The sequence below is a fragment of the Pan paniscus genome, chromosome 8, assembly GCF_029289425.2.
Source record: "Pan paniscus chromosome 8, NHGRI_mPanPan1-v2.0_pri, whole genome shotgun sequence".
Classification (NCBI taxonomy): Eukaryota; Metazoa; Chordata; class Mammalia; order Primates; family Hominidae; genus Pan; species Pan paniscus.
In genome coordinates this window covers 91,952,274-91,976,343 of record NC_073257.2, presented here as the reverse complement: position 1 = coordinate 91,976,343, position 24,070 = coordinate 91,952,274, and the positions used below count along the sequence as shown (strand labels likewise).

Sequence of the window (24,070 nt, the reverse complement as noted above, 5' to 3'; positions counted from 1 at the left end):
CGGCTCACTGCAAGCTCTGCCTCCCAGGTTGACACCATTCTCCTGCCTCAGCCTCCCAAGTAGCTGGGACTACAGGCGCCTGCCACCACGCCTGGCTAATTTTTTATATTTTTAGTAAAGACGGGCTTTCACCATGTTAGCCAGGATGGTCTTGATCTCCTGAGCTCGTGATCCACCTGCCTCAGCCTCCCAAAGTGCTGGGATTACAGGCGTGAGCCACCACACCCGGCTGGATGTTGGTTTTTATCAAAAGCCTTTTCTGCATCTATTGAGATAATAATGTGGTTTTTGTCTTTAGTTCTCTTTATGTGACAAATCACATTTATTGATTTCTGTATGTTGAACCAACCTTGCATCCCAGGGATAAAGCCTACTTAACTGTGATGGATAAGCTTTTTGATGTGCTGCTGGATTCAGTTGCTGAGTTTTGTTGAGAATTTTTTCATCAATGTTCATCAAGGATATTTGCCTGAAGTTTCCTTTTTTTATTGTGTCTCTGCCAGGTTTTGGTATCAGAATGATTCTGGCCTCACATAATGAGGTATGAAGGAGAAGGAGTCCCTCCTCCTCAATTTTTTGGAATAGTTTCAGCAGGAATGGTACTAGCTCTTCTTTGTTCATCTGGTAGAATTCAGCTGTGAATCTGTCTGGTCTTGGGCTTTTATTTTTTTTTATTTTTTTTTATTTTTTGGTAGGCTATTTGTTACTGATTCAGTTTCAGAGCTCATTCACTATTGGCCTCTTCAGGGATTCAGAATTTCTTCCTGGCTCAGTCTTGGGAGGGTGTATGTGTCCAGGAATTTATCCATTTCTTCTAGATTTTCTTGTGTGTGGATAGAGGTATTCATAATATTCTCTGATGGTTATTTGTATTTCTTTGGAGTCAGTGGTAATATCTCCTCCATTGTTTCTGCTTGTGTTATATATGGATTTTCTCTCTTATTAGTCTAGCTGGCAGTGTTTCTATTTTATTGATTTTTTTGCAAAAAGCCAACTCCTGGATTCATTGATCTTTTGAATACTTTTGTGTTTCAATCTCCTTCAGTTCAGCTCTGATTTTGGTTATTTACTGTCTTCTGCTGGCTTTGGGGCTGGTTTTTTGTTGGTTCTTTTGTTATTTTAGTTGTGATGTTAGGTTGTTAAATTGAAATATTTCTAACTTTTTGTTGTGGGTATTTAGTGCTGTAAATTTCCATCTTAACACCGCCTTGGTTGTGTCCCAGAGATTCTGGTATGTTGTATCTTTTTTCTCATTCGTTTCAAAGAACTTCTTAATTTTGGCCTTAAGTTCATTATTTACCTAAAAGTCATTTAGCAGCAGGTTATTCTATTTTGAATTGAACGTTTATGAAATGCTTAAACATTTTAACTAGCCTTTTTTAAAGTGCAATGAGAACCATTAACAAAGAGATAATAGATACATGAAATGATGCTTATCAATTTACCTAACTTTGCATTTTTCTGTCACTACTATTTTGTGGGAGTCTAAGTCTCTTTGAAGGTCTCTAAGAACTTGCTTTATGAATCTGGGTTCTCCTGTTTTGGATGCATAAATATTAATATTTAGAATAGTGAAGTTTTCTTGTTCAATTCAACACTTTATCATTATGTAATGCCCTTCTTTGTGGGCCAGTCCCAGAGAAAGCCTGTTATATTTCACTCAATTTTCTTGGAAACCTCTCTTGTTTAAAGTGTATTGGGACCCAGGTGCTATGAGATATATTCTTATTCCCCACCTCCAAAATATGTAAATTATTGATACTGTTAAAAGAAAAACTTTAGACAAATTTAAGAGAGTTTACTTGAGAAAAGAAAAAAAATGATTTGCAAATCAGCCCTTAGAATCAAAGAAATTTCAGAGAGACTTTGGCACTGTCACATGGTCAAATATCTATGGGAAAAAAATGTAATGTGCAGAAACCGAAACTGAGGTACAGAAATAGCTGGATTGGTTACAGCTCAGCATTTGCCTTATTTAAACAAGGTTTAACCAGTTGGCCGCCTATGAGTGGTTAAAGTATAGCTACTGGGATTGGCTGAGACTAAGCTGTTGTTACGGGGACACATACTACTAAACTTAGACTTTTAGTTTGTTTACCTGCTAAGTATGTGAGTATGGAGATTTTTCAGGCTAGATTTTAGTTTTATTTAGTAATACATTATGGGATCTGAAGGACACTTTTGTAAAGGTTGAAACAAACATATTTTATGCACATTTCCATTTCCGACAAAAGAAAAATGCTCCTTTAGCTCTGCTAAGTGTGACAGTTTCTAAATTAAAAGAACATTATTTACATCTGAATTGTTAATTCTAATATTAATTTCAAGTATTAGTAATATAATCATTTTTCACTAAGCCTTCCCTTTTATGCCCGTTTACACTTTCAAATCTAATTATATTCCATTTTCATTTTAAAGGTCAAGCCCCAACTGTTTCATGGTGTGCCTTCTTTCTAATTAAGTATTTGAGACCAATGGGAGTCAGGCTGGAACTGTATCATGTCAATTTTCACAAGCTGACATTCACAGTAAAAGCAGTTCTTGATTATTTCCCTAACACCTTTGATGTTAAGGGAAAAAAAAAGCAACAACACTGAGCTGTGTATATTCCCTCCTCATGCTCCTGGGTGAGAAATCATAGTTAGTAGCTGCTGATCTTGGAAATCAGAGTTTCGGCTACATTGCTAGCAATAACCTAAATCAATACAGAATAACAACACAAGCCAGTATGTGGTAAGTCATGAAAAATAGATCCGTAGTGATATCAATTGAAAATGATACAGAAAAACCATATTATCTAGAAAGAAAAATACAATTTTATAACACTCTTGGTCCTGAATAGTTTTAACTATGGTACACAAAGCAAGCAAGCAGCAAATTACAGATAAAGATGACTGTTACTTTCTTTCTACTGTTAACACCCTCCGGTAATAGATTGTAACAGAATGACTATTTGGAGGGTTAAGCATTGGGAGATGTCCCTAATTACATAGCATGTTTGGTAACATCATCACATTTTAATTTGCATAGTTTTGCTGTTTTTGAAACTGCATTTATGAGATTTTGGGGAACAGGGTTAAATGGTGACAGAATAGTGTCCTTTGTGAGTATGTGAAATGGAATAATTGGGATAAATAAATAGGGTTTATGTTTCATCTTCACTTCATCTCCAAGAAGTGAAGCATTATTTGTACCATTCCTTACATTTTATATATTTTAGGAATTTATAAGGTTCTTGTTTAAAGTAGGGTAGTAATTGGAACATGTTTAATATGAGCAATTTTGACCAACTCTCTTATTTTTACATATATTATATATATATATATATATATATAAAACGTTGTGAGAATTATGTAGACATTTAAGACTTCTTTTTTCAGGCTTTGATACTGATTTCTGAAATAAATATGCTCCATAAAAATTCTTGCAATTTTTAATAGTTATGGACTTTCAAATACTTAGTATTCTCACTATACTTTTTTAGAAAGTATATATATATATATATATATATATATATATATAAAGAGAAAATCATTACAACTGTGAAGTATTTTATTTCCCTCTGTTGAGATTTTGAGAGCTATTGTAGCCTTTCAGAGCTTAGATGAGCTACCTGAGGAATTATTTGCAAAGGGATTGCAATCCTAATTTCAGACAAAACAAACTTTACAAACCAACAAAGATCAAAAAAACAAATAAGAAACTGTATACTCAAGTGATGGAAATGGAATATCTCAATTTATCAAATCTTGTAGAACTTTTCATAAGAAAAATATATTTTCTTTAGAAATACGTACTTGGGACCAAATTGTATCACTTAATATTATTTAATATTTTAACTATGAGATTTTTCTAGGACTTGACTTTAATCCTTAGTGTATCATTGATTACTAATTCTTGCTACAGTATGATGAGGGCAATAACATGTTTGAAAATTTAACCTTAAATTTTTGCTAATTCTAGTGGTAGCAAAATATTTATATACCCCTAAATAAATTTTGAGGAATCAAAGGATTGATACATAAGTGAATACATATAAAATGTTGATTGCAAACAAAAGAAAGATGATTGTCTGAGAGAATATAATTTGTCAGGGCATTTTATTTGCAGGACGTAATAAAACTGGACAATAATATCTATCTCGTATGGTCCTTGTGAGTATTAGATATATTAATCTTATAAAGCACATGAAAGAATGCTTAGCACATAGTATTTGCTATATGAGTGTTATTTATTATCAATAGTATTCTTAAGTATCTAGATTTAGAGCTACCCTGAGGCTCTACTGAATACAGTATGTAAGAAATTTCTCATTGTAACTTTCTCTTTTCTGTTTTGCACACATTTCTTGTGGGATTACTTGAAGAAATATTCTCAGTATTGTTCCACATCAAGATGGCCACTAGTAGCACTGAGCTTATATCTTACTAGCTAAGCTACTTTTTCAGAAAATGAACATTGTTTTCCTCAATAATTTCAACAAAATTTCTAGGTAAGTTTCTCAATACACTAGGTTGGATCATGAGCATATTACAAAATAAACCATATGGTTAATCTTTATTTTGGACAGGTTGAGACATATTATGACCACTGCCCATGATGATTAGGTCCATTGCTCTCACATGGTGTGAACTAGAAGTGAAAGAGAGGTAGAAATTCAAAAAAGATTGAAATGCTGCTACAGAAGAAAAAGAAAATACTGAGGTCTCTGTAATCACAGATATTTATGTTATAAGAAATCAATACAGATTAAAAATTAGGTAAGAAAATTGATTTACTAATAATCTTGATCTTTAGCCACATTTCTCTGAAATAAATTTGCTCTAATGCTGTGACGGGGATCAGCAAGCTACGTTTTCCAAGTTCCTTCAAGTGGGATCCTGCTAGGTTCTGCTATTGGGAGGTACTAGAGAAACATAGGCAAAAGAATGGAAGAATAGGTCTCCTTTCCCTGTTTGTTTGCTGTCCTTGCCGATATTCTCCCAAGAACATCCCCTTGCCCTAGGAGCAGTAATTGTTTGAGTTTACCAATTTTTTCAGAGCCCCAGAAAGTGCCTCTTCAGAGGTAACAGCAGCAGTTGGAACATATCTCTCCCTCAGAGGTCTAGCCTCAGCTCAGGAAGGCTTTTACTCTGAGTTAACAAATTTTAATAACTCCAGTCTCTTCCCTTTATTCATCTAAGCTTCTGAGGAGGTCCGTATGTGGCCAGGAGATGGTGGTGATAGCTGCATCTTGCAGTCATTTTCTTTGCTTTCCACAATGTTGTTACTTTTTTCTCCGATTTCTTATGTGGTCAATTTTTTCATATTAACTCATAGTCATAGTGTAGTATTCATACTTTATGTGAAATGAAATGTATTTTATAATGTAGCCATGGCCTACCAATAGCATATTTTCTTTTAGATTTGGTGATATATATTTTGCTTCAGTGACTTTATATCCTTATTTGTTGCCCAAATTAGTTTTTTGTATACAAAACATCCAGTATTACCCTGGTCCCATCATTTCTTCTGTTATCTATTGTCCTGTGATTTCTCCTGGAAAGTGAATTGTTTATCCGTCCATTTCACTCTGTGAAGTCATACAGGTCTATCTATATAGAACTCCTGTGCTCCAATTTATTCCCTGTGTGAAACTGGGCAATGCATTAATCTGGGAATATGTTTCTTCATATGCAAATCAGAGATAACACTTACCTCACAACATTGTTTAGAGCATTAAAAGAAATATAATATGATATCATTCACACAGAATTTCCCTGGGTGTGAATTGAACAATGTCAATTTTTCTCCCATTTAATGTGAAAACTAACTATATAAATAAACAAAAAAAGTATAAAAGAAGAAAAAATCAATAAAAATTATCAAATATATACATATTAAAATATTATCGAGTCTTATACAAATTGAGTTTTTCAAAAATAATAATGATTGTAACTTTTATATTGCAGTTAATGCAAGAAGCATTATGAAGGAGAATCACATGTCTAGAGCAAAGTGATGTTAATAGTGTTTATGTTTGAGCCAGATGGAACTCCTCATAGGAGCACACAGTGCTCACCTCCTCCCAACTTTGCATTCAAAGAAATCATATTCGTAAGCCAAAATTGGTCGTAGAGGAAATATTCAACACCACTAAATTAAGCAAACTAAAAATACAGCAGTTTTTCTCAGTGAACTGGTTGTTAAATACATACTAAATCACCACTAGGTGGTATAGGCCCTCATAAATTGCAAAATAAAAATGGGACTGCTTAGTTTCTATTTTGTTACTTTCTTTATTTCTGAAGAGAATGAGCTCAAATTTTAACAGCAGAGAAAAAAATATAGTTATGAGAGAATCAGACTTTCAAGTATGTGGGGCTATTTTAAGGAAGGACATAGATGTTCTAAGTTTATCCTAGCCAAGAAAAAAAATGTGCTTGGTTGGCTACAAATGAAAATCAATAAAATCCTCCCATAGGATTATTGATCAGTCTAAACCAAGTGTCAATTTTTTTTTTTGTAAAGGGACATATTGTAAAAATCTTGGTCTTTATTGGCCTGTTTCTGTCTCAACTAACAAACTCTGCTGCATTAGTGTAAAAGTAACCATAGGCAAAGAATGTAAATGTAAATGAATAAATATAATTGTGTTCTAATAAATTTTTATTTGTATATCAAAATTTAAATTTTAGCATGTCATGATAAGTTATTCTTTGGGTTTTTTTCAATGAGTAAAAAAATGTATAATCTACATTTAGTTTGCTTGCTCTACTAAGTGAGGTGGGGGCCAGATTCAGCTTGAGGAGGGTGGCTAGCTAACTCTTAGTGTAAACAATATATATTATTTAGTATTCCTTTGAAGTGATCAACTTGGTTATAATCATGGTAAGCTGGCAAGTGAGTTGTAAGATAAGGACTATGTTACTTAAGTTCTCCAGAGAAACAGAACCATAAATGAGATAGATAACTAAGATAGATGTAGACATAGAGGTAGAGATGGAGATAGAGATAGATGAGATAAAGATACAGATGATAGAGATAGATATAGATGACACAGAGATACATATACTGATACAGATGAGATAGATAGAGATAGAGACAGAGATAGCTAGAAGAAGATAATTCTTGGGAGGAATTGGCTCACAAGGATGTCGAGGCTGAGAAGTTCCACAGTCTCCTGCCTGCACGATGGAGGCCCAGGAAAGTTAGTGAAATAGTTCAACCTAAGCCCAAAAGTCTGAGAACCAGGTGTTCCAATATCGGAGGACAATAGAAGATGGATGTCCCAGCTCAAGAAGACAGATTAAATTCACCCTTCCTCTGCCTTTTTGTTTTATTTGGGCTCTGAATAGATTGAAGGATGCCCATAGATATTAGTGAGGATGATCTTCTTCACCCAGTCTACCTATTCAAATACTAATTTCTCTGGAAACACAGACACACTCAGAAATAATGTTTCATCAGCCATGTGGGCAACCCTTAGCCCAGTAAAACTGACACATGAAATTACTCATCACAGGGAGGTCTGGGACAATTCACGTCTTTGTTAATTTAAATAGACACATGAAGAAATTATTTTTCCTCTATCTTTTTTCCTTCTTCTTTCTCTTTCTTTCTTTCTCTCTTTCTCTTTCTTTTTGTTTTTAACTAAAGGACATTTTGTAAGCACATGAAACCAGGGAATTGCAGTAGCCATATGGCTACTATGAGGTGAGAAAAAGGAACGTTTTTGCATCCTGCAGATCTGCCCCAACTATGGTCTTTGTGTTAACTGAGACGACAAATACGTTACTATCTAAGCTTCCTTTAGTAACGTCTTCCACTACCTTTATGTTAAAACATTTTAAAAGATAAAATTAAAAATATAAAATGTTGTCCTTTTAGAGTGGAATAAAGTTGGCTTCCATAAGCTCCGATGTGAATTTTACACTGATTCTGGCCAAATTTTTCAGATAATTTTAGAAAATTGCCTAAAAATACTCTGTAAATCTAGTGTTAATTATTAGACATTATTTTTTTCAAATGTTATTAATATTATAGTGTTAGATGAAGAAAGTATAATCACTAGGGATGAGTTTAATTTCCTTAAGAAAGACAGATATCAGGATCCTCTAATAATACATTAAAGGCTCACTAAAGTCAGAGGTATGTATTTGGTAATGTACCTCACTATATTCTTGTGGACAAGAAGGAGCAATATGGATTAGGTAATGGAATAATTTGGTAAATTATTTAATGGTTAATAGTTACATATTACTAACAAATAAAATGGTTTTAACCTGACAAATTCATTTTTGTTTATATTCTGGTAACATTTTCATCAGTGTTTTAGACATGTTCATCTGTCAAACACATGAAAAGTGAAACAACTCTGAGGATTAGCTAATAGGTTGAATGATAAAATAAAAACCTATATGGATGTCTGTATATTATAATTATGAAACAGCTTTTAGTCATTAAAACTAAATAGGAAAGACCCTTAAATATTACATGTTTAACAATAAACCACACACACATAATGACAATGCTAGGATGAGATACATATGTTTTAAAAAGCAAGATTTTACTACAACAAGCAGTGTTTAGCTAGCTAGGCTGTAAACCAAGGGTTGGCAAAGTACGGCCTGCAAGCCATATCCAGCCAATAGACTGGTTTTGTAAATAAAGTTTTATTGCAGCATGGACACAATCATTCATTTGTGTATTGTCTATAAATGCTTTCTCACTGCAACAGCAGAGTTGAATAGTTGTACAGAGATTATATGGCCCACAAAACCTAAAATCTTAGCCTCTTTCCCTTTACAGTAAAGGTTTATTAATCCTGCCTAAAAACAATTTAGCAGAGTAATTTGGCTACAAGGAAAATAATGATTTTCTCTTATACATTTAATGTCTGGACAAGGTTAATGAGAGCTATGTTTTTCTCCAGGTAGAGTATCCTGGACGTGCAGTTTAAAAAAAAAAAATGCATCACATTTTGAGAGTCTGTCATTTGAAGGCATGGTCTAGTCTAATCATGGTTTATCTCAAATGTAAGTTCAGAAATTGTGGATGTTACAGCAAGACATAATTTGACTCTAAATCAGCAAGTACTTTCAAATATTCAGAACTATCTGGAAGTGAAAACAGCTTCCTCTGTAGACAGACAGCAAGTTTCTTATCCCAGAGCCTTGTAGATAGACCATCTGTGCAGGTTATAATCAGGAGATTCACAAATGTGATAATGATGACATAGTCACATTGACAATGAGGCTTTTAGTCATACAGATTAAATATATACTCTATTGTGCAAACCTCCTAGTAATTGAGAATAAACTTAATCTTGGGCTACAAGTAGATACAAAGTATTCTCAGTTAGATTTTACATGTATACATTTTGAAACTATTAATTTTTTAAAAATAAAGCAACGACTTTAAAAAAAATTTTTATTTATTTATTATTTATTTATTTATTTATTTTTATGGAGTCTCACTCTGTCGCCCAAGTTGGAGTGCAGTGGCGTGATCTTGGCTCACTGCAACCTCTGCCTCCCAGGTTCAAGTGATTCTCCTGCCTCAGCCTCCCGGATAGCTGGGACCACAGGCATGTGCCACCATGCCCGGCTAATTTTTGTATTTTTAGTAGAGACAGGGTTTCACCATGTTGGCCAGGCAGGTCTTGAACTCCTGACCTCAGGTGATCTGCATGCCTCAGCCTCCCAAAGAGCTGGGATTACAGGCGTGAGCCACTGCACCCAGCCAATTTTCCCATTTTTGACACACTAATTCTAAAGTAAACTTTCCCCTTCATTACTTGAAGATTTATTTCAGGTGTTTTTCAGTTCCTCCTAATTTCAGCTCCTCAGTTCAAATTTGGCTCACATTAATGATGGTTATCTGTTCTTGACACATAGAAAATACAAATATAGGACTTTTACTGAATTCTATTTTTTAAAAAGTTCTAAGGAAAAAGCTATTACATCCACATATATGTGTAAAATGTAACATGGACCTAAGAACTACTGTGAATAAATAGCTTGACTTTTAATACAAGAGAGTATATTGAATTTAAAGCTAAGAATCTGGGAATTCTGGAGTACCGTCTGCTAGAAACATTATTATGTCAAAAATAACAAAAAGGGTTATTTGACATGATTTGCTGATCAGTAAGCCCACTGAGGGAAGCCCTCCCAGGTTTATGTGAGAAGTAGTCAGTTTTTTACTGGTGCAGAAGAAATGCTTTTTATTGCTCCAAGGATGGCACTGAGCCCCACAAAGCAACCACTGGGGAATATCAGGTTAATAGCATGAATCTGTGGTTATAAAACAAGCACACTGTTTTAAAAACATATTTAAAGTAATTCATGAGTTGGATGTTTCCTGATAGGTATACTTTTCAGTTTAGGCATTTTAAAAAAAGTCTGCAGTGTACCTTTATTTTCACTTTTACTTTGGTGTTTTGATGTCTATAGAAATGAGCAGTTTCTCTACTTCTTTCCCAGAAATTAATCTCCAATGCTGACGTGAGCACAAAGACCTTATGTACTGCGCTGGGAAATATGTTGTGTTTTAAGAATAAAAATTTTCATTAGAGTTAGTCCATGCATCACAGATATTATCCTTCCTGACAAGAGGAACACTAAAGCACAGACACTGTGTTGGGCTGTAGTTCTCAATGGAAAAATTAAGCTTTTCAAAATGTTAGTCACTGCCATGCTAGATGTTTCTTTAAGTCATTTTTACTACCTGTTTTGATAGATTCTAAGAATCAGTCTTACATTGTATTTTTCTATGGCTTACTGTTAAAATCTTATTCATAAAAATAACTATCACGCATGGAAATAGTATATACCAAAATCATAAACCAGAAAGTAATTTATATTTAACCCTCATAACAGTACTTCAAAGTAGAAATTATCTCATATTGTAGAGGAAACACAGGCTCAGATAGGATATAAATTGCCCATATCACAAAATTAGTAAGTGATGGAGCTAGAATACAAACAAGATCTGCCTATTTACACAAATCAATAATTTTTCCTCTATAACATGTTGTCATTACATGCCTTTGGTTTTCAAGTGAAATGCACTCAACTTCACATTTTAAAATATGCCACAAATGTACCCATAAAGTAAGTGAACATGACTATTGAGTGGGACCACAATTAAAAAGTTTGCCTTGGGACCTTTGAAACAAAGACGGTATACTGACCCTCGGGGAACTGAGTTACATGCCCAAGTCCAGCCAAGAGATGGAACTTGTGGGACCTCAGGTCTCCTGCTCCAGTCTAAGTCCAGCTCTTTCCTTCCATAGGAAAGGAAGAAGAAGGAAACCATGGCTCCTTTGGCACTTTAGAAAGAAATCCGAGCAATCCAGGGGCCAAAGCTCACACAGGCAATGAGTTCTCTTCACCATTGTCTGGACCACTGTACCCAGGGCTCATGGATAATCCTCAAGCCCTGTGGGCTGTCAAGTAGGACGTGCTTAACTGCTAAGACTTGTGCTAACAGGAGCTCTGGGACCTCAGGGAGAATGGGCTCGCGTTCATCTTGCACCTGCCTTTGTTTTAGCACTGATCTAACTCTCACATTTTTTACCCACCCGTCTCCCTAGTAGCCTGAAAGTCATTCAGAGCCAGGGGTTGTGATGGTCCCCTCTGTGTCCGCTGTCCCCAGCACAGGGTCCAGCACACCACAGTGGGTAGCAAATGCTATTTAAATGAGATGGGATGAAATTCCCTTCCTTCACTTTCTTCACCTCAAGGTAAGGACCATGTTCCTGTTTCCGTCATTCCCTGTCCTTCTCCTGTCTGTGGTTACAGCTTCCTGCTCCAAAACAAAAGCCTATGCGGATACCCAGAAGACCTGCTCCATGATTACCTGTGGCATCCCCGTCACCAATGGCACCCCAGGCAGAGATGGGCGAGATAGACCCAAGGGGGAAAAGGGAGAGCCAGGTCTGGGACAGGTTTCTGTGGCTTCCTAAATCTCCACCTCCAGCAAGTGTTCAAGCAAATCTGTGCTTGAGCCTGCCACACGAGGGTTAAAGCACAGACTTGGGGAGGCTCCCCTTTCATCAGGACCCATGCTACACTCAGAACAACCCCTGTAAAATGCCATTGCCTCCAAAACAAAGCTGTTTGCAGACTCTCTGGGATCCCATATTTCCACACAGGAACTGGGGGTGTGTGGTTGTCCCCTCAGAGGGGTGTCCTGCCTGGTTGGGGAGCTGGCCTTGGTGCAGGCCCTCCACCAGGTTGCAGGAGAGTCTTTCTTCTTTGGGTCAGATCACTGGCTCATTGGCTGTTCCGGAGGTGAACATGAATGGAGCATTGAGCTTTTGGGGAAAAAAAAAAAGAGTGACAGCCACTGGGTCATCTTCCCTTTGTCTTGCAACAGGTCAAGGGCTCAGAGGTTTGCAGGGCCCTCCTGGGAAGATGGGGCCCCCAGGAAATACAGGGGCTTCTGGAATTCCAGGACCTAGGGGCCAAAAAAGAGATCATGGGGACAATTCAGGTAAGGGGCACACGTCAGCATGTGTGGCCTGGGGGTCCCGGGCCTGGGGAGCTGAAGGGCCAGCTGGGAGGTCCCCTTTTCCTTCTTCTCCTGCTGCCTCATGGGAAGATGCCCAACTCTGCATCCAGGCCCAGTGCCCCCGGCCCTCTCAGCTTTACTTGGGGCCTGAGGAGACTCCCATAGGTGCCCAGGTGCAGACGTTCAAGCCATGTAGGGCCATTCCCTCATCAGGCCCCTTAGCAGATGGGCCCTGGCTTTTCTTCAGTGGAAACAGTTCAGTGTGCACCTCCGGGGTGCCAGGGAAGAAATAAGGCCCTTTAGGGGGTTAGGTTTACGTCCATTGTCACAAGAGTGGCACGAAAATGTTCTGCCTCTTAGGACCCCTGGCTGATGGGGAACATCACAGCAACTTAGTTCAGAGTAAAATAGAGCAAAATTCAGTAAGAACAAAACAATAATGACAACCCACTTATTCATATTTGTCTACCAGCCTGTCAAAACAATAAAGGTATTTAAAAGTGTATCTGGAATGAGAAATGAGAAAGAATTACAAAGAAAAATTTTCAAAAAGGAGGGTAATGAGTTGAGTATTTTCTTATGAATTCTTACAGTATGACAATATGCAAGCCGTATGTGGAGACGGGGGTCCAGGACTGAAGTTCCAGGTTGTGAAGGGATGCGGAGGTATAGCTGGGAAGGAGGAATGTAGTCATTTTCCCCTTTTTATTTCTTCTGCATTCTTATTTTCCTGGAATAAGCATTCGTCTTAGTAAGCCACTTTGTTTTTTTCAAAATGCTCCGCTCTCCAAATTAAGGTCTTCTCCATAAATACCTTCTCCCTATTGCGTTGCAGTTGCTGAGGCTAAGCTGGCCAACTTAGAGAGAGAGCTATGGAGCCTGAGATCAGAACTGGACCACACGAAGAAGCGTGAGCTTTCTCTCTGCCCATAATGTGTTCTTGGCTCTCACTCTTTTCTTCAGCGCACTCTAGATTTGGAGGAGGTGGGAGGGGAACTAATTCATGAGCACTCGTCCTACACCAGGGCCTGTGCTGGGTGGCATTTTCCCATAAGATGGTTTCATTCAATCCTCTCAGCAACCTCAGTTGTGGTTGTTGAACTTGCTTTATTGACAGGTGAGGAAACCGAGGTGCAGGAAGTGTTAGTGACTCATTTCAGGTCACACAGCCGGGAAGTGGCAGGGGAAGGGTTGGATGGAGATCTGTTGTCCCCAAAGTCTGTGCTCCTTCCTTGTCATCTACTGTGCTCTGATGTCTGTCCCTGCCTCTTCCTTATCCTGGTGCCCAAGCCTGCAGTGAGGCCCAAGACCGTCTCCCTATATGCACCTGTGCTGGGGCAGGTTTTAGCAGATGCTTTTTCAAGGTGGGATACCCAGGGGAGTCTGGGCTGTCTGCAGGAGTCTGGATGCCCCTTCCCAGGCTCTGCAGCTGAGGCTTACTTCCTGACCAGGCTCTGGCCTGAACTGCTGGGCATAGGGTGATTTTTCAGAGGTCTGGCTTCCCAGGGAACTCAGACTGCTTGCCTACTGTCCTGCGCTGGGCTCCAAACCCAGCCAGCCTCACTCACCATTTGTGGTTTCGTGCAAGCCTTCTCCTTGGGGAAAATGTCTGGGAAGAAGCTATTCGTGACCAATGGTGAGTGGATGCCTTTCTCCAAAGTGAAGGCTGTGTGTGCTGGGCTCCAGGCCACAGTGGCTGCCCCCAAGAATGCCGAGGAAAATAAGGCCATCCAGGATGTGGCCAAAGACACTGCCTTCCTGGGCATCACAGATGAGGCAACTGAAGGCCAGTTCATGTACTTGACGGGCGGGAGGCTGACCTACAGCAACTGGAAGAAGGATGAGCCAAATGACCACGGCTCAGGGGAGGACTGCGTTATTCTCCTGAACAACGGGCTCTGGAATGACATCTCCTGCGCCTCCTCCTTCATTGCCGTCTGTGAGTTTCCTGCCTGAAGAGGCACGTTCCTCAGCCCCCTCCTTGGCTCCCTGCTGAACTCTCTGCTGGATCAGGGAGAGAATTCAATGTTGGAAGAGAATTCAATGTTGGTTTTCTTCTGCCCTGTGTTGAGTCCTTCCTTCATGTGGATGGGAGGAAAATGAAGGGGATATATTTGATTGTGGGGTGAGAACAGAAGAAGAGGCTGGCTATCAGGCACAAGGGTTCTGGTTCAGAAATGGCAAAGGACACCACCATCCCACTAGGAGCACAGCGCTGGGTCGGAGTCTACACTGGAAAGGGCCACGTCTGACCCTCTCATTTCATGGTGAAGACACTGAAGCCCACCAGAAGGAACCAGTGGGGCCACACCTGGGTCAGAGTAGGCTGTAGATCCCAGCCACTGAGAGATCTTATTCCTTTTCTCCATGAGTTGCCACTACTGAATGCCTAAACTCCTTCCATGGTGAGCCCAGACCTCTCTAGGACACAGGTATTGTTTCTAGTTGTTCATGAGCTGCGCCAGACAACCTCTCACTACCTGACTGTAACACTTGGCAATATCCTACGTGGGCAACAGTTGTTAGTCCTAGGAATCCTCTCATCCTGCCCATGTAGCTGTGGCCACCCTTTAGTCACTAGGGTGACCTTAAGGCCAAAGAACAGCTTTTCCTCCTGCATCATTTTAGGATGCTGACTCGATATTGAGGTGTGTCAGCTGCGTGTGAGGAGGCAAATTGTCATGCAGGGTGTACCCTTCTCCGCAGGCCTCGTGAGTCTCGTGAGTCTCAGCCCCAACCCCTACTCCAGTCCCCCACCTGCCCAGCAGCCCCTCCTTTCCCTGTAACACCCTCTTCCCATTATAGTTCAGTGGGCCCATTATCAGTACAGACAAGCGGAAAATTACCCCAAAGGTGAGCTTCATACCCTATGGGTTAAATTATGCGGGCCCAGCTGGCCAACAAATGCCATCCACTTTCGGAGCAGGCTTCTGATGCCATTGGGACCCACAGTTCTGCTCATGACCATGGCTGTTTTTCAGCTATCTCAGGGTGGGTGGCTCTGAGATGACATAGAGCCCGTGCAGCAAACTAAGGGAAGGGAATGGATTCCAGCACCTGCCGTATGCCATTCACACAATGAGATGGGAAAATATTTCATAAAAAGGCTAAGGGCCACTTTAACTCTGTGAAAAGCTTTAGTTAATCTTGGTTTTCTATTTTACTTCTCTTTGTATCTGAACTACCAGGAAAATCACCACATGGTTGGAAAGTGCTTGATGAATATTTGTCAAATGGATGCATCAAAAAATTACACAGGGACGCATGGGTGGGATCCCAGGGAGTGAATACCAAGCATGCTTTCTCTCAGTTGTCCTTCTTCTGTAGGACTATCCGGGCAGGGCTGGGACGTGCCAAGGGCATTGGGACCATCAGGGTGAGGGTGGCAGGACCTGTGTCCTTGGCCTCTGGCCTACATAGACAGCCATATCACTGAATTTTCAATTCCAAAAACCCCTTCTAAAGGTGCCAAAATTGGAGTCAATGAGAGGAGTATTTTCGTGATGCACAGCAAAATAATTAACTGCTTCCAATACAATCCACACTGCTTACCGAGGGAACAGGACACTGGTTAAGCTTTAGAAGCACATATGAAGCCATAGTGTATGGCAAATAGAGAAAGGAAGGACCAGAAACTTTTTAGAGGGAGAAAAGACACACATATACGGTGACCCAGAACAAAAGAATGACCAGAACCAAGCATGAATGTTACACCAAGCATGAATGTTACACCAAGCATGAATGTTACACCTGAATGTTCTCACAGCCTAGATGAAAATGAGAAAACTGGCCGGTGATGGTTACATCGTCCTTCCTATGTTATGCTAAGGAGGGTTGTCGTGGTCAGTGCTGAGATGAATGCCTCCTTTTCCACACTGTGCATAAAGGACAATATCTTCAGCCATGAAACTGTAGAACATGCAGTTATGTACTTCACATAGGGGTGAAGTACATAACTGGTTGTTATGGTTTTCCAGCATGCAATGATTGCCCCTCAGTCAGGGAAATGCAAAAAATCTTGCAGGGCAAGCTCCAATTCTTCCATCCCCCTTTCAGACTGCTTCTCTTAGTTCCTTCTACGGGACTCTTTTCCTCCTATCTCTCTCAATGACTACAGCCTCATGTTCCTGCTCTAAGAGCTTTTTATGCCACCAATGCCCTGTACTCCTTCTCCCCAGTTCATAAGCCTCCTTCCCTGCCCCCTGGCACTTTGAGGTTCCTTGCTAATTCTCTCTTCTCTCGGCTCACCTGGCAGGGCATGAAGGCTCCTATTTCTATTTGATGGTAAGGAAGATTGCCATGGTCAGTGCTTCTGGATGGGTCGGGCTTTGTTCTCTCCCTGATCCAGCACCTAACCATCTCTTTTGAGCTCCTCTCTCTAAATGTATCTGCTGCCACACTGTTCTTCCTTTAGTCTGGAATTGAGACAGATTGCCTCTCTGTATTCATTTCTCAGTTCTTATCTGCAAGCAATGAGAGCCTGGTGTGTGTTAGCTGGGGAGAAGGTGGAGTTAATCTGAAGATATAGGATTCTCTTTCTGCAAGAAAGATGCCAAGAAAAACAGCTTTTAAAAAAGATACAGGATTCTCATGAAAGTCCAAAGATTGAAACTTCAGTTCATCCAGGCCTTCCAGGACCTGGGACAAGAGGAAAATTTTGGATTTAAGATGACCCTCCAAACAGTCTCCCTCCCTCCTACCCATCCTTCCTTCCTCCTTCCCTTTCTTCCTTCCTCCCTCCCTCCTTCCCTTCCTTCCTTTCTTCCTTTCTCCCTCCCTTCCTCCCTTCCTTTCTTACTCCCTTCCTCCCTTCCCGACTTCTCTCCTTCCCTTCTCTCTCCCTCTTTCTCTGTCTGAACGGCTGAGGACAGGCAGCTTCCTTTATTAAGGAACAGACAATGATTGACATCTCTTGCACAGGGAACCCAGTGAAGCCACACACTCCACGGACAGGCCTGAGGGGCCCCAGGCAGCTCATTCCCCTGAGACTGCAGGAGTGGGGATGACTGTGAGCAACCTCTTGAGCCCTGCTGTTTGTTCAAATGGAGGAGATGTCTCTGCCATTCATTTCTCACGTTGGCTTTTGGACCGCAGAGCTGAAAGACATCTCCTAGCTGCAGTCTTCCTTTGCTGCCTCTTGCATGGAGTAAGAACCTGAAGGCCATGCTCAGAGCATTCCTGGAAGGGAAGCTAGTGTTCAGAACTCTGTGCAGCCTGGGCTCTGGCTCTGGGCCATGCCCAGGGGAGAAGGCGGCCTCGGTCTCTGTGCACTATGTTAGGGCTGAAGGAGAGATGGCTTGGTGGGTGGGAAGTTCAGATTTTGGGAGCAGGAGACAGGGGTTTCAGGTTAGCTCCCTGACTAATGTACTCAGTGGCATGTCGGTTTCCTGGGCCTCCATTTCCCTATCTATAAATAGGTCACTAAAGACATCTTTCTTCTAAAACTTAATGAATCAATTGTCACACACAAGTCCAGAGTGTAGGAGCCAATTCAGGAGCAAAGTGGCAGGATCTGAGTTTTTGTGTGTGTGTTATTTTGTAGAGATAAGGTTTCACCATGTTGTCCAGGCTGGTCTCGAACTCCCGAGCCCGGGAGATCCCCCCACCTAGGCCTCCCAAAGTGGCGAGATTATAGGTATGAGCTACTGTGCCTGGCCCTGTTTTCAGTTTTTGTTTCCTGGCAATTCTGTCCAAAGTAATTGTGGGCTAAATATTTATCAGCTGCTTCTGAATTCTACAGAAGACAGTCTGGGTAAATTAGAATGACAAATATACCTTGGCCTCAAGGTGGGAACTTCGGATTTAAATTATGTCTGCAGAAGTAGAGACACAGCAAGTATAATCACAATTTGCCTCCTGTGTCTGAATGAAAACAGCTACCAAAGCCTGTGACACTCGAGGCTCAGGCTCCTGCCTGGGTCTGAATCCTGGAATTGTAGGGCCTTGTGCCTGCAGGACACTGTTTCCTCGGAGTCCTACAGCTCTGCTGCTTCACTTTATCCATGTCCAAGCCAGAAGATGGGGAATGGGGTACCAGCTGAGGGCCCAGTGTTCATATCTTTCAAATCTTCTTCCTGCTGGTGCCAGCCAGCCTCCCTTCTCTGTGGCTGTCAGAGGGGGACCAGTGCCAGGGGTCACAGTCAGTCCCTGGACTTGCCCTCTGTGTCACAGCAGAGCCTCTGTTTGCTTGTCATTATGTAACTGGTCTGTGCTTTTGAGCCTGCCAAAGCTCAGGGTTTTTCCATTCTGAAAAGGGATTGGATGCTATCAGTGGGCCTGGGCTGGAGATGCTGGGAAGTAGATTTTATAAAACGATGTTGTCCTGGTAACCCTGAGTGGCTGATGGGCTGCTGGGAAGAGGGGAGGAGATCAGGGCAGTGGGCCATCTGGGAAAGGGTGCTTACAACCCTGGTGGCCACTGTGTGAGGAGTAGACAGTGTCCCCAACTATGAACCTGTGGTTTGTCCAGCAAACACAGGTGTATGTTTCAAAAAAGCTGGGGGCAAGCAGCCATTCATTAACCAAGCAAATGCCTTGGGTGAGGCTAGCCGTTGCCAACCCACAGCCCAGCCTGCCCTGCCCTGGCTTATGCTTGTGCCACCTTGTACCTCTCTTCTGAGTAGTGACCAGCAGAATTGACTGGAATGCTTGACAAAATCATAGGCTCTTGGCCTCATTCTGGACCCAGTGAGTGAAAACCTCAGAAATCTGTCATCTTCACGGGTTCCTCAGGTGAACCGGATGTTTGGCCAGTTTTGAAACCACTGCCCCAAGAAATACAGACACCACAGTGGCTTTCTGCCTGCCTCTCACCATACAGGGCAGCCCTGGAGCCTGGAAGCCAGCATTTTCCCATTCCTTACAGGCCCCTCATGAGGTGAAGGGAGTGCTGCTTAACTGTATAGTGTCAGACCCCAAATAATCTCCCTCAACGGACCAGCGCCCCGCTAGTGAAAACCAACTGCAGACCTAAACCTTCCCTATTTCCAGGGTTTCACTGCTTCCTGTGACTTTAGGGAGGAGGTCTGCGGTTGAGACAGCTCTGAGGAGCTTCAGAGCACGTGAGGCACTGGATGCGTGAGACCTTGAGGGGGAAATTGTGTGCACATGGGCTTGGGGCTGTTTGTGTGTATTGTTGTACATGTGTGAGTGTGTGTTGAGTGCTTGTATGGAAACCAACAATCCAGTATGGAAACCAGAACCCAGTGCTTGATGTTCTCAGCATCCTGCCACTGGGGGGCTCAGCCCCTACCTCCCCAGCCTGTCTCCAGGTTTACCTCTGCATACTCCCCACTGAAGAACATTGGCTTGGGCTGACCCCGGAGACTCTGGGTGAGGAGTTGAGGTGCTTGGTCATGGACAAAAGGTCCTCCGTAAGGGGTCCTTAGCTGTGTTCTAGGACACCGGGGGGTCCACAGAGATTGAGCACTAATATGATCCTCTTTCCCTGCCAGGTCTTGGATTGTATGTCACCATTTCCCCCACCACCCGAGTCCCTACCTGACCACTGAAGCTAAGGTTGCTCCAACCCCAGTCACCATTACAACACTCCATTTTATTTTCTTCTAAGAATTATGGTTATCTGATATCATCTTGGCTATCTGCTTAAGTTATGTCAGTGTTGCAAAGTCATTAAGAATAAGGAATCTAGCTTGGGGTCAGTGGCTCACGCCTGTAACCCCAGCACTTTGGGAGGCCGAAGCGGGCAGATCATCTGAGCTCAGGAGTTCGAGACCAGCCTGGGCAACACAGCCAAACCCCACCTCTAAAAATACAAAAAATTAGGCGGGCATGGTGGCGCATGACTGTAATCCCACCTACTTAGGAGGCTGAGGCAGGAGGATTATTTGAGCCCAGGAAGCGGAGGTTGCAGTGAGCAGAGATCGTGCCACTGTGCCCCAGTCAGGGCAATGGAGTGAGACTCTGTCTCAATAAAATAAAATAAAATAAAATAAAAATAAAAATAAAAAGAGTAAGGATTCTGGAGTCAGACTGCCTGGATTCAAATCCTGGTTCTACCAGTTTGCACCTGTGTGACCTGGGCAAGTCACGTAATACACTCTCTGTGTGTTAGTTCCCTTCTTGGTAAAATTGGGATCATGACAGTGTCCACCTCAGAGGGTTGTTGAAGGAATAGATGAACTGATATAAGCAAGGCAATTAGGACAGCACTGGCCTGCAATAAATGCCATGCAAACATTAGTCCCTGCTGTTGTTATTAGTACAAGACCATATCACTCACTTCTGCAGTCCCACTGCCTTGAAAAGGGCTGGGAACCACATACACACTCAATCAATAACTGTTGAATGAATAAGTGAATGAATAATAAATGAATGAATCTGAGTCCTCCACCAAGATGTGACCCAATTCCCTTCTCTGGAGCTTAACTCAGCTCTAAGCTGGATCCAAGAGAGAAACAGCAAAACTCATTTTGGAATATGGTTACGGACACAGCCTCCTTTCTCTGATAATTGAGCATCCCTGGCCCCGGCAGCAGTGGCCATGTGCAGCTGGTGCTGTGGCCTCGTGCTGCCCCCTGCTGGTTGCCTGCAAGACAAGGCCAGCAAACCCAGAGAGACTCAAGCCCAGCCAGGTGAGTGGTGGGATCACATGAGCACCTTGTCTGCAACTTCAGATGCTCCCGCTTTCCTCCTCTCGACGATTGTCCTGGTTGCTTTGCTCACTGGGGTTGTGCCCCCACCCTGCAGGGCCAGGGCCAGACGCACGCTCCTACTGCGTGACCGCAGGTCTTCAGCATGCTGGATCCCGACAGCCCTCAGTGCACAGCAAGCCCCGGGGACTGGCGGGATGCTCTGCTCCTTGTCTGTACATCTGTCTGTCTCCTTTCCAAGCCTAGAATGTGATCTCTTTAGGGCAGGACCCACAGGCCACCCCCACACTCTCCTTGCCTGCCCCTCCACAGGTCTCTGTGTCCGAGGCAATTTCAGAATCCCCTCAAGACAGGACTTTGCTGCTGCTCTTGCCCGAGCCCTGTCGGGGCTGGATTTGTGGGCTCCTCTCTGGGTTCCCTTTGCAGACTTTTTGGGTATCTCTCTCAAATGCAGTCACTTTTTTCTTTCCTCAGCATCAGCAGGGAAAGAATCTGGACTTTTCTCTGAATCAGGTTCTTTTGGAGAACACTACTAAGTATATGCTTGTGATTTTCGTGTGATGACCTTGCGTCATTTCAAAAGGACAAAGGGGTTCAGGCTGGGAACCTGTAACTCAGGACAGTTTAGGGACTCTGCCTGGGACCCATCAGGCCACCAGCAGAGGGTCCGGTGCACAGATGGGTGGTGGGGATCTGCTAGGGGGTCTCAAATGGAAATGACATTGTTGTTCCGCCAGCTTCAACACTGTCCTTGTTTCTTGTTCTTGGGCTTCCTGGGAAGCCAGCTGGTGGAAGCACAGGATTCTTGCAGAAGTCCCAGAAGGTGCCTTCACTGGGTGCATGATGAAGCTGGGGGCAACCCCCTTGTTGGGTACCCTATGGACCTGCAGGGCAGTGCCCTCTTAAGCCAAGGATGACAAACATCAGCACGCATACTTACCCTCTCCTCCCCCATATCTGTGCCAGATGCAACTAATCAACGATCTCCTACACAGCCTGGAAAAGATCCTGAAAGCTATTTAACCCCACAGTCATTACCAAGGGATGTGAGATGGTGTGGGAAAAAAGACTCATTGTCCAGCCCTACAGCCCTGCCCAGAGCTCCTGATGTGTCCAGCTTCCTATCCCCATGAGAATCTATGACCTTGACAATTACAGAAGTACCACCAGAAGCCATATGCCGAGTTGCATGTGGGACCCTTTTCCCCAGTGAGAGCATCCTTTGGAGACCTCACCTTGCCCAGCAGTGCTGACCCTTTCCTGTGCTGTCTGCAAGCAGTTCCTGGGTGGTCATCTCTCCTACACTGATGGGATCTGGTTCCCAAGCACCCCAAGGGCAGGAATCAGAAAAGGTCATGAACATTTTGGATTCACTATGTGAAAAGGGTCTGGGGAGTCCAGAGGTAGAAGCTCCCAACCATGGCTGAGATGGAGGGGAAGGTGATGAGACATGGTTTAACATCACACTCACTGTTATATGGTCGTGCTTGCCTAATGCACCAAGATTATGAGCTAAATTCCACATCAGATAAAAAGCAGTGCCGCTTTCCTCCTCAGCCAGGGAGCTATAAACCACCTGGAGCTTCAGGGCAGGGAGTGTAGAATCTGACCCCAGGCCACAGAGCAAAAGCAAGGGAAGGATGGGGAGGGATGCCAAATTCCCTGAGTTCTTGCTGCTTTCAATTCTGATCAATGCCTAAAAGGAAGTGAATATGTTATCTCAAAATTATTTTTATCTTTTTCGTATCTCTGCTCCTTTCTTATCGCTACTACATATGTTGGCTTTTTTTCTTATACAGATTTATCAACATGTATTTGTCTAATTCAACTCTTAAAAAGTCTAGTTTCTGAGATAATTTGTCATATCTATTATTGCTTTTTGTCGTTGTCAACACAGGGTCTTGCTCTGTCTTCCATGCTGAAGTGCGGTGTCACAATCATGGCTCACTGCAGCCTCGACTTCCTGGGCTCAAGTGATCCTCCTGCCTCAGCCTCACAAGTATCTGGGACTTCAGGTGCACGCCACCACACCTGGTAAATATTTATTTATTTATTATAGAGACAGGATCTCCGTATGTTGTCCAGGCTGGTCTTTAACTCCTGACCTCAAGTGATCCTCCCCAATCAGCCTCCCAAAGTGCTGGGATTACAGGTATGAGCCACCATGCCCAACTTATTTCTATTATTGTTATTTGTTTTATATTTCATTAATTTCACTTTTATATTTATTTGTTTTGTCCTTTTTTTGTTGTTTTAAAAAGATGAACACTTAGTTCAACTATTTTCAGTCCATGTTTTTTATTTTTAAATTTTTAATAATGAAAGCAAAGTTACTTATTTCCTCTGAGTATAGCTGTAACTCTATCTCATAGATTTTGGGATACATATTACTGTTTCATTAAGGTTTAAAGATTACTACTAAGATTATGCATTTTTCACGTATCAGTACTATTGGCCATTAGTATTTCTTCCTTTATGAATTTCCTCTTCTCATTCTTAGGCCATTTTCCTATTTAGATATTCATTATTTTCTTATTGATTTATCTGTTGTGTACATTGCAAATACATAACCACTTTTCTTTTACATTGTGTTTTACTTTTCAGTAGAAAAGTTTTACGTATTTCTTATGTAGTCAGATATATCAATATTATCACTTTGGGTTCCCTTGTCTGATAACATTCTTAGATAGCTCTTTTTCCTTCCAAGACCACATAAATTGTTACTTATATTTTCTTCTAATTTTAATTTGTATATGTAATAAAATAATCTGATTTTACACTTCCTCTAAATGTTTATTTAACCCAGAATGATTCATTGGTAAGTCATTGTTTTCCTGTGATTTTGGCATTCTCTCTTTATCATGCATATAGAACACATACGTGTATATATACATACTTGAGCCCATTTTTAGCCTTTCTGTTCTTTTTCATTGTTCTGTCTATTTCTGTGTCATTAATAT

General features: G+C 41.7%; 1 protein-coding gene across 2 annotated transcripts; it reads left to right on the top strand.

The window, feature by feature from the left end:
• The first annotated feature begins 3,577 nt into the window (after positions 1-3,577).
• Positions 3,578-23,887, top strand: LOC100982840 (mannose-binding protein A-like). 2 transcript variants are annotated; one of them, XM_055093058.2, is made up of 4 exons: positions 11,573-11,921; positions 12,364-12,480; positions 13,334-13,408; positions 14,081-14,555. In XM_055093058.2, the coding sequence occupies exons 1-4, from the start codon at positions 11,684-11,686 to the stop codon at positions 14,452-14,454; spliced, it is 804 nt and encodes a 267-aa protein (XP_054949033.1). In that variant the 5' UTR covers positions 11,573-11,683; the 3' UTR covers positions 14,455-14,555. The 2 variants fall into 2 exon arrangements, 1 of the variants encoding a protein (XP_054949033.1); XR_010113203.1 differs by adding an exon at positions 13,092-13,164 and having other exon boundaries at positions 3,578-12,480; positions 13,334-23,887.
• Positions 23,888-24,070: the final 183 nt, after the last annotated feature.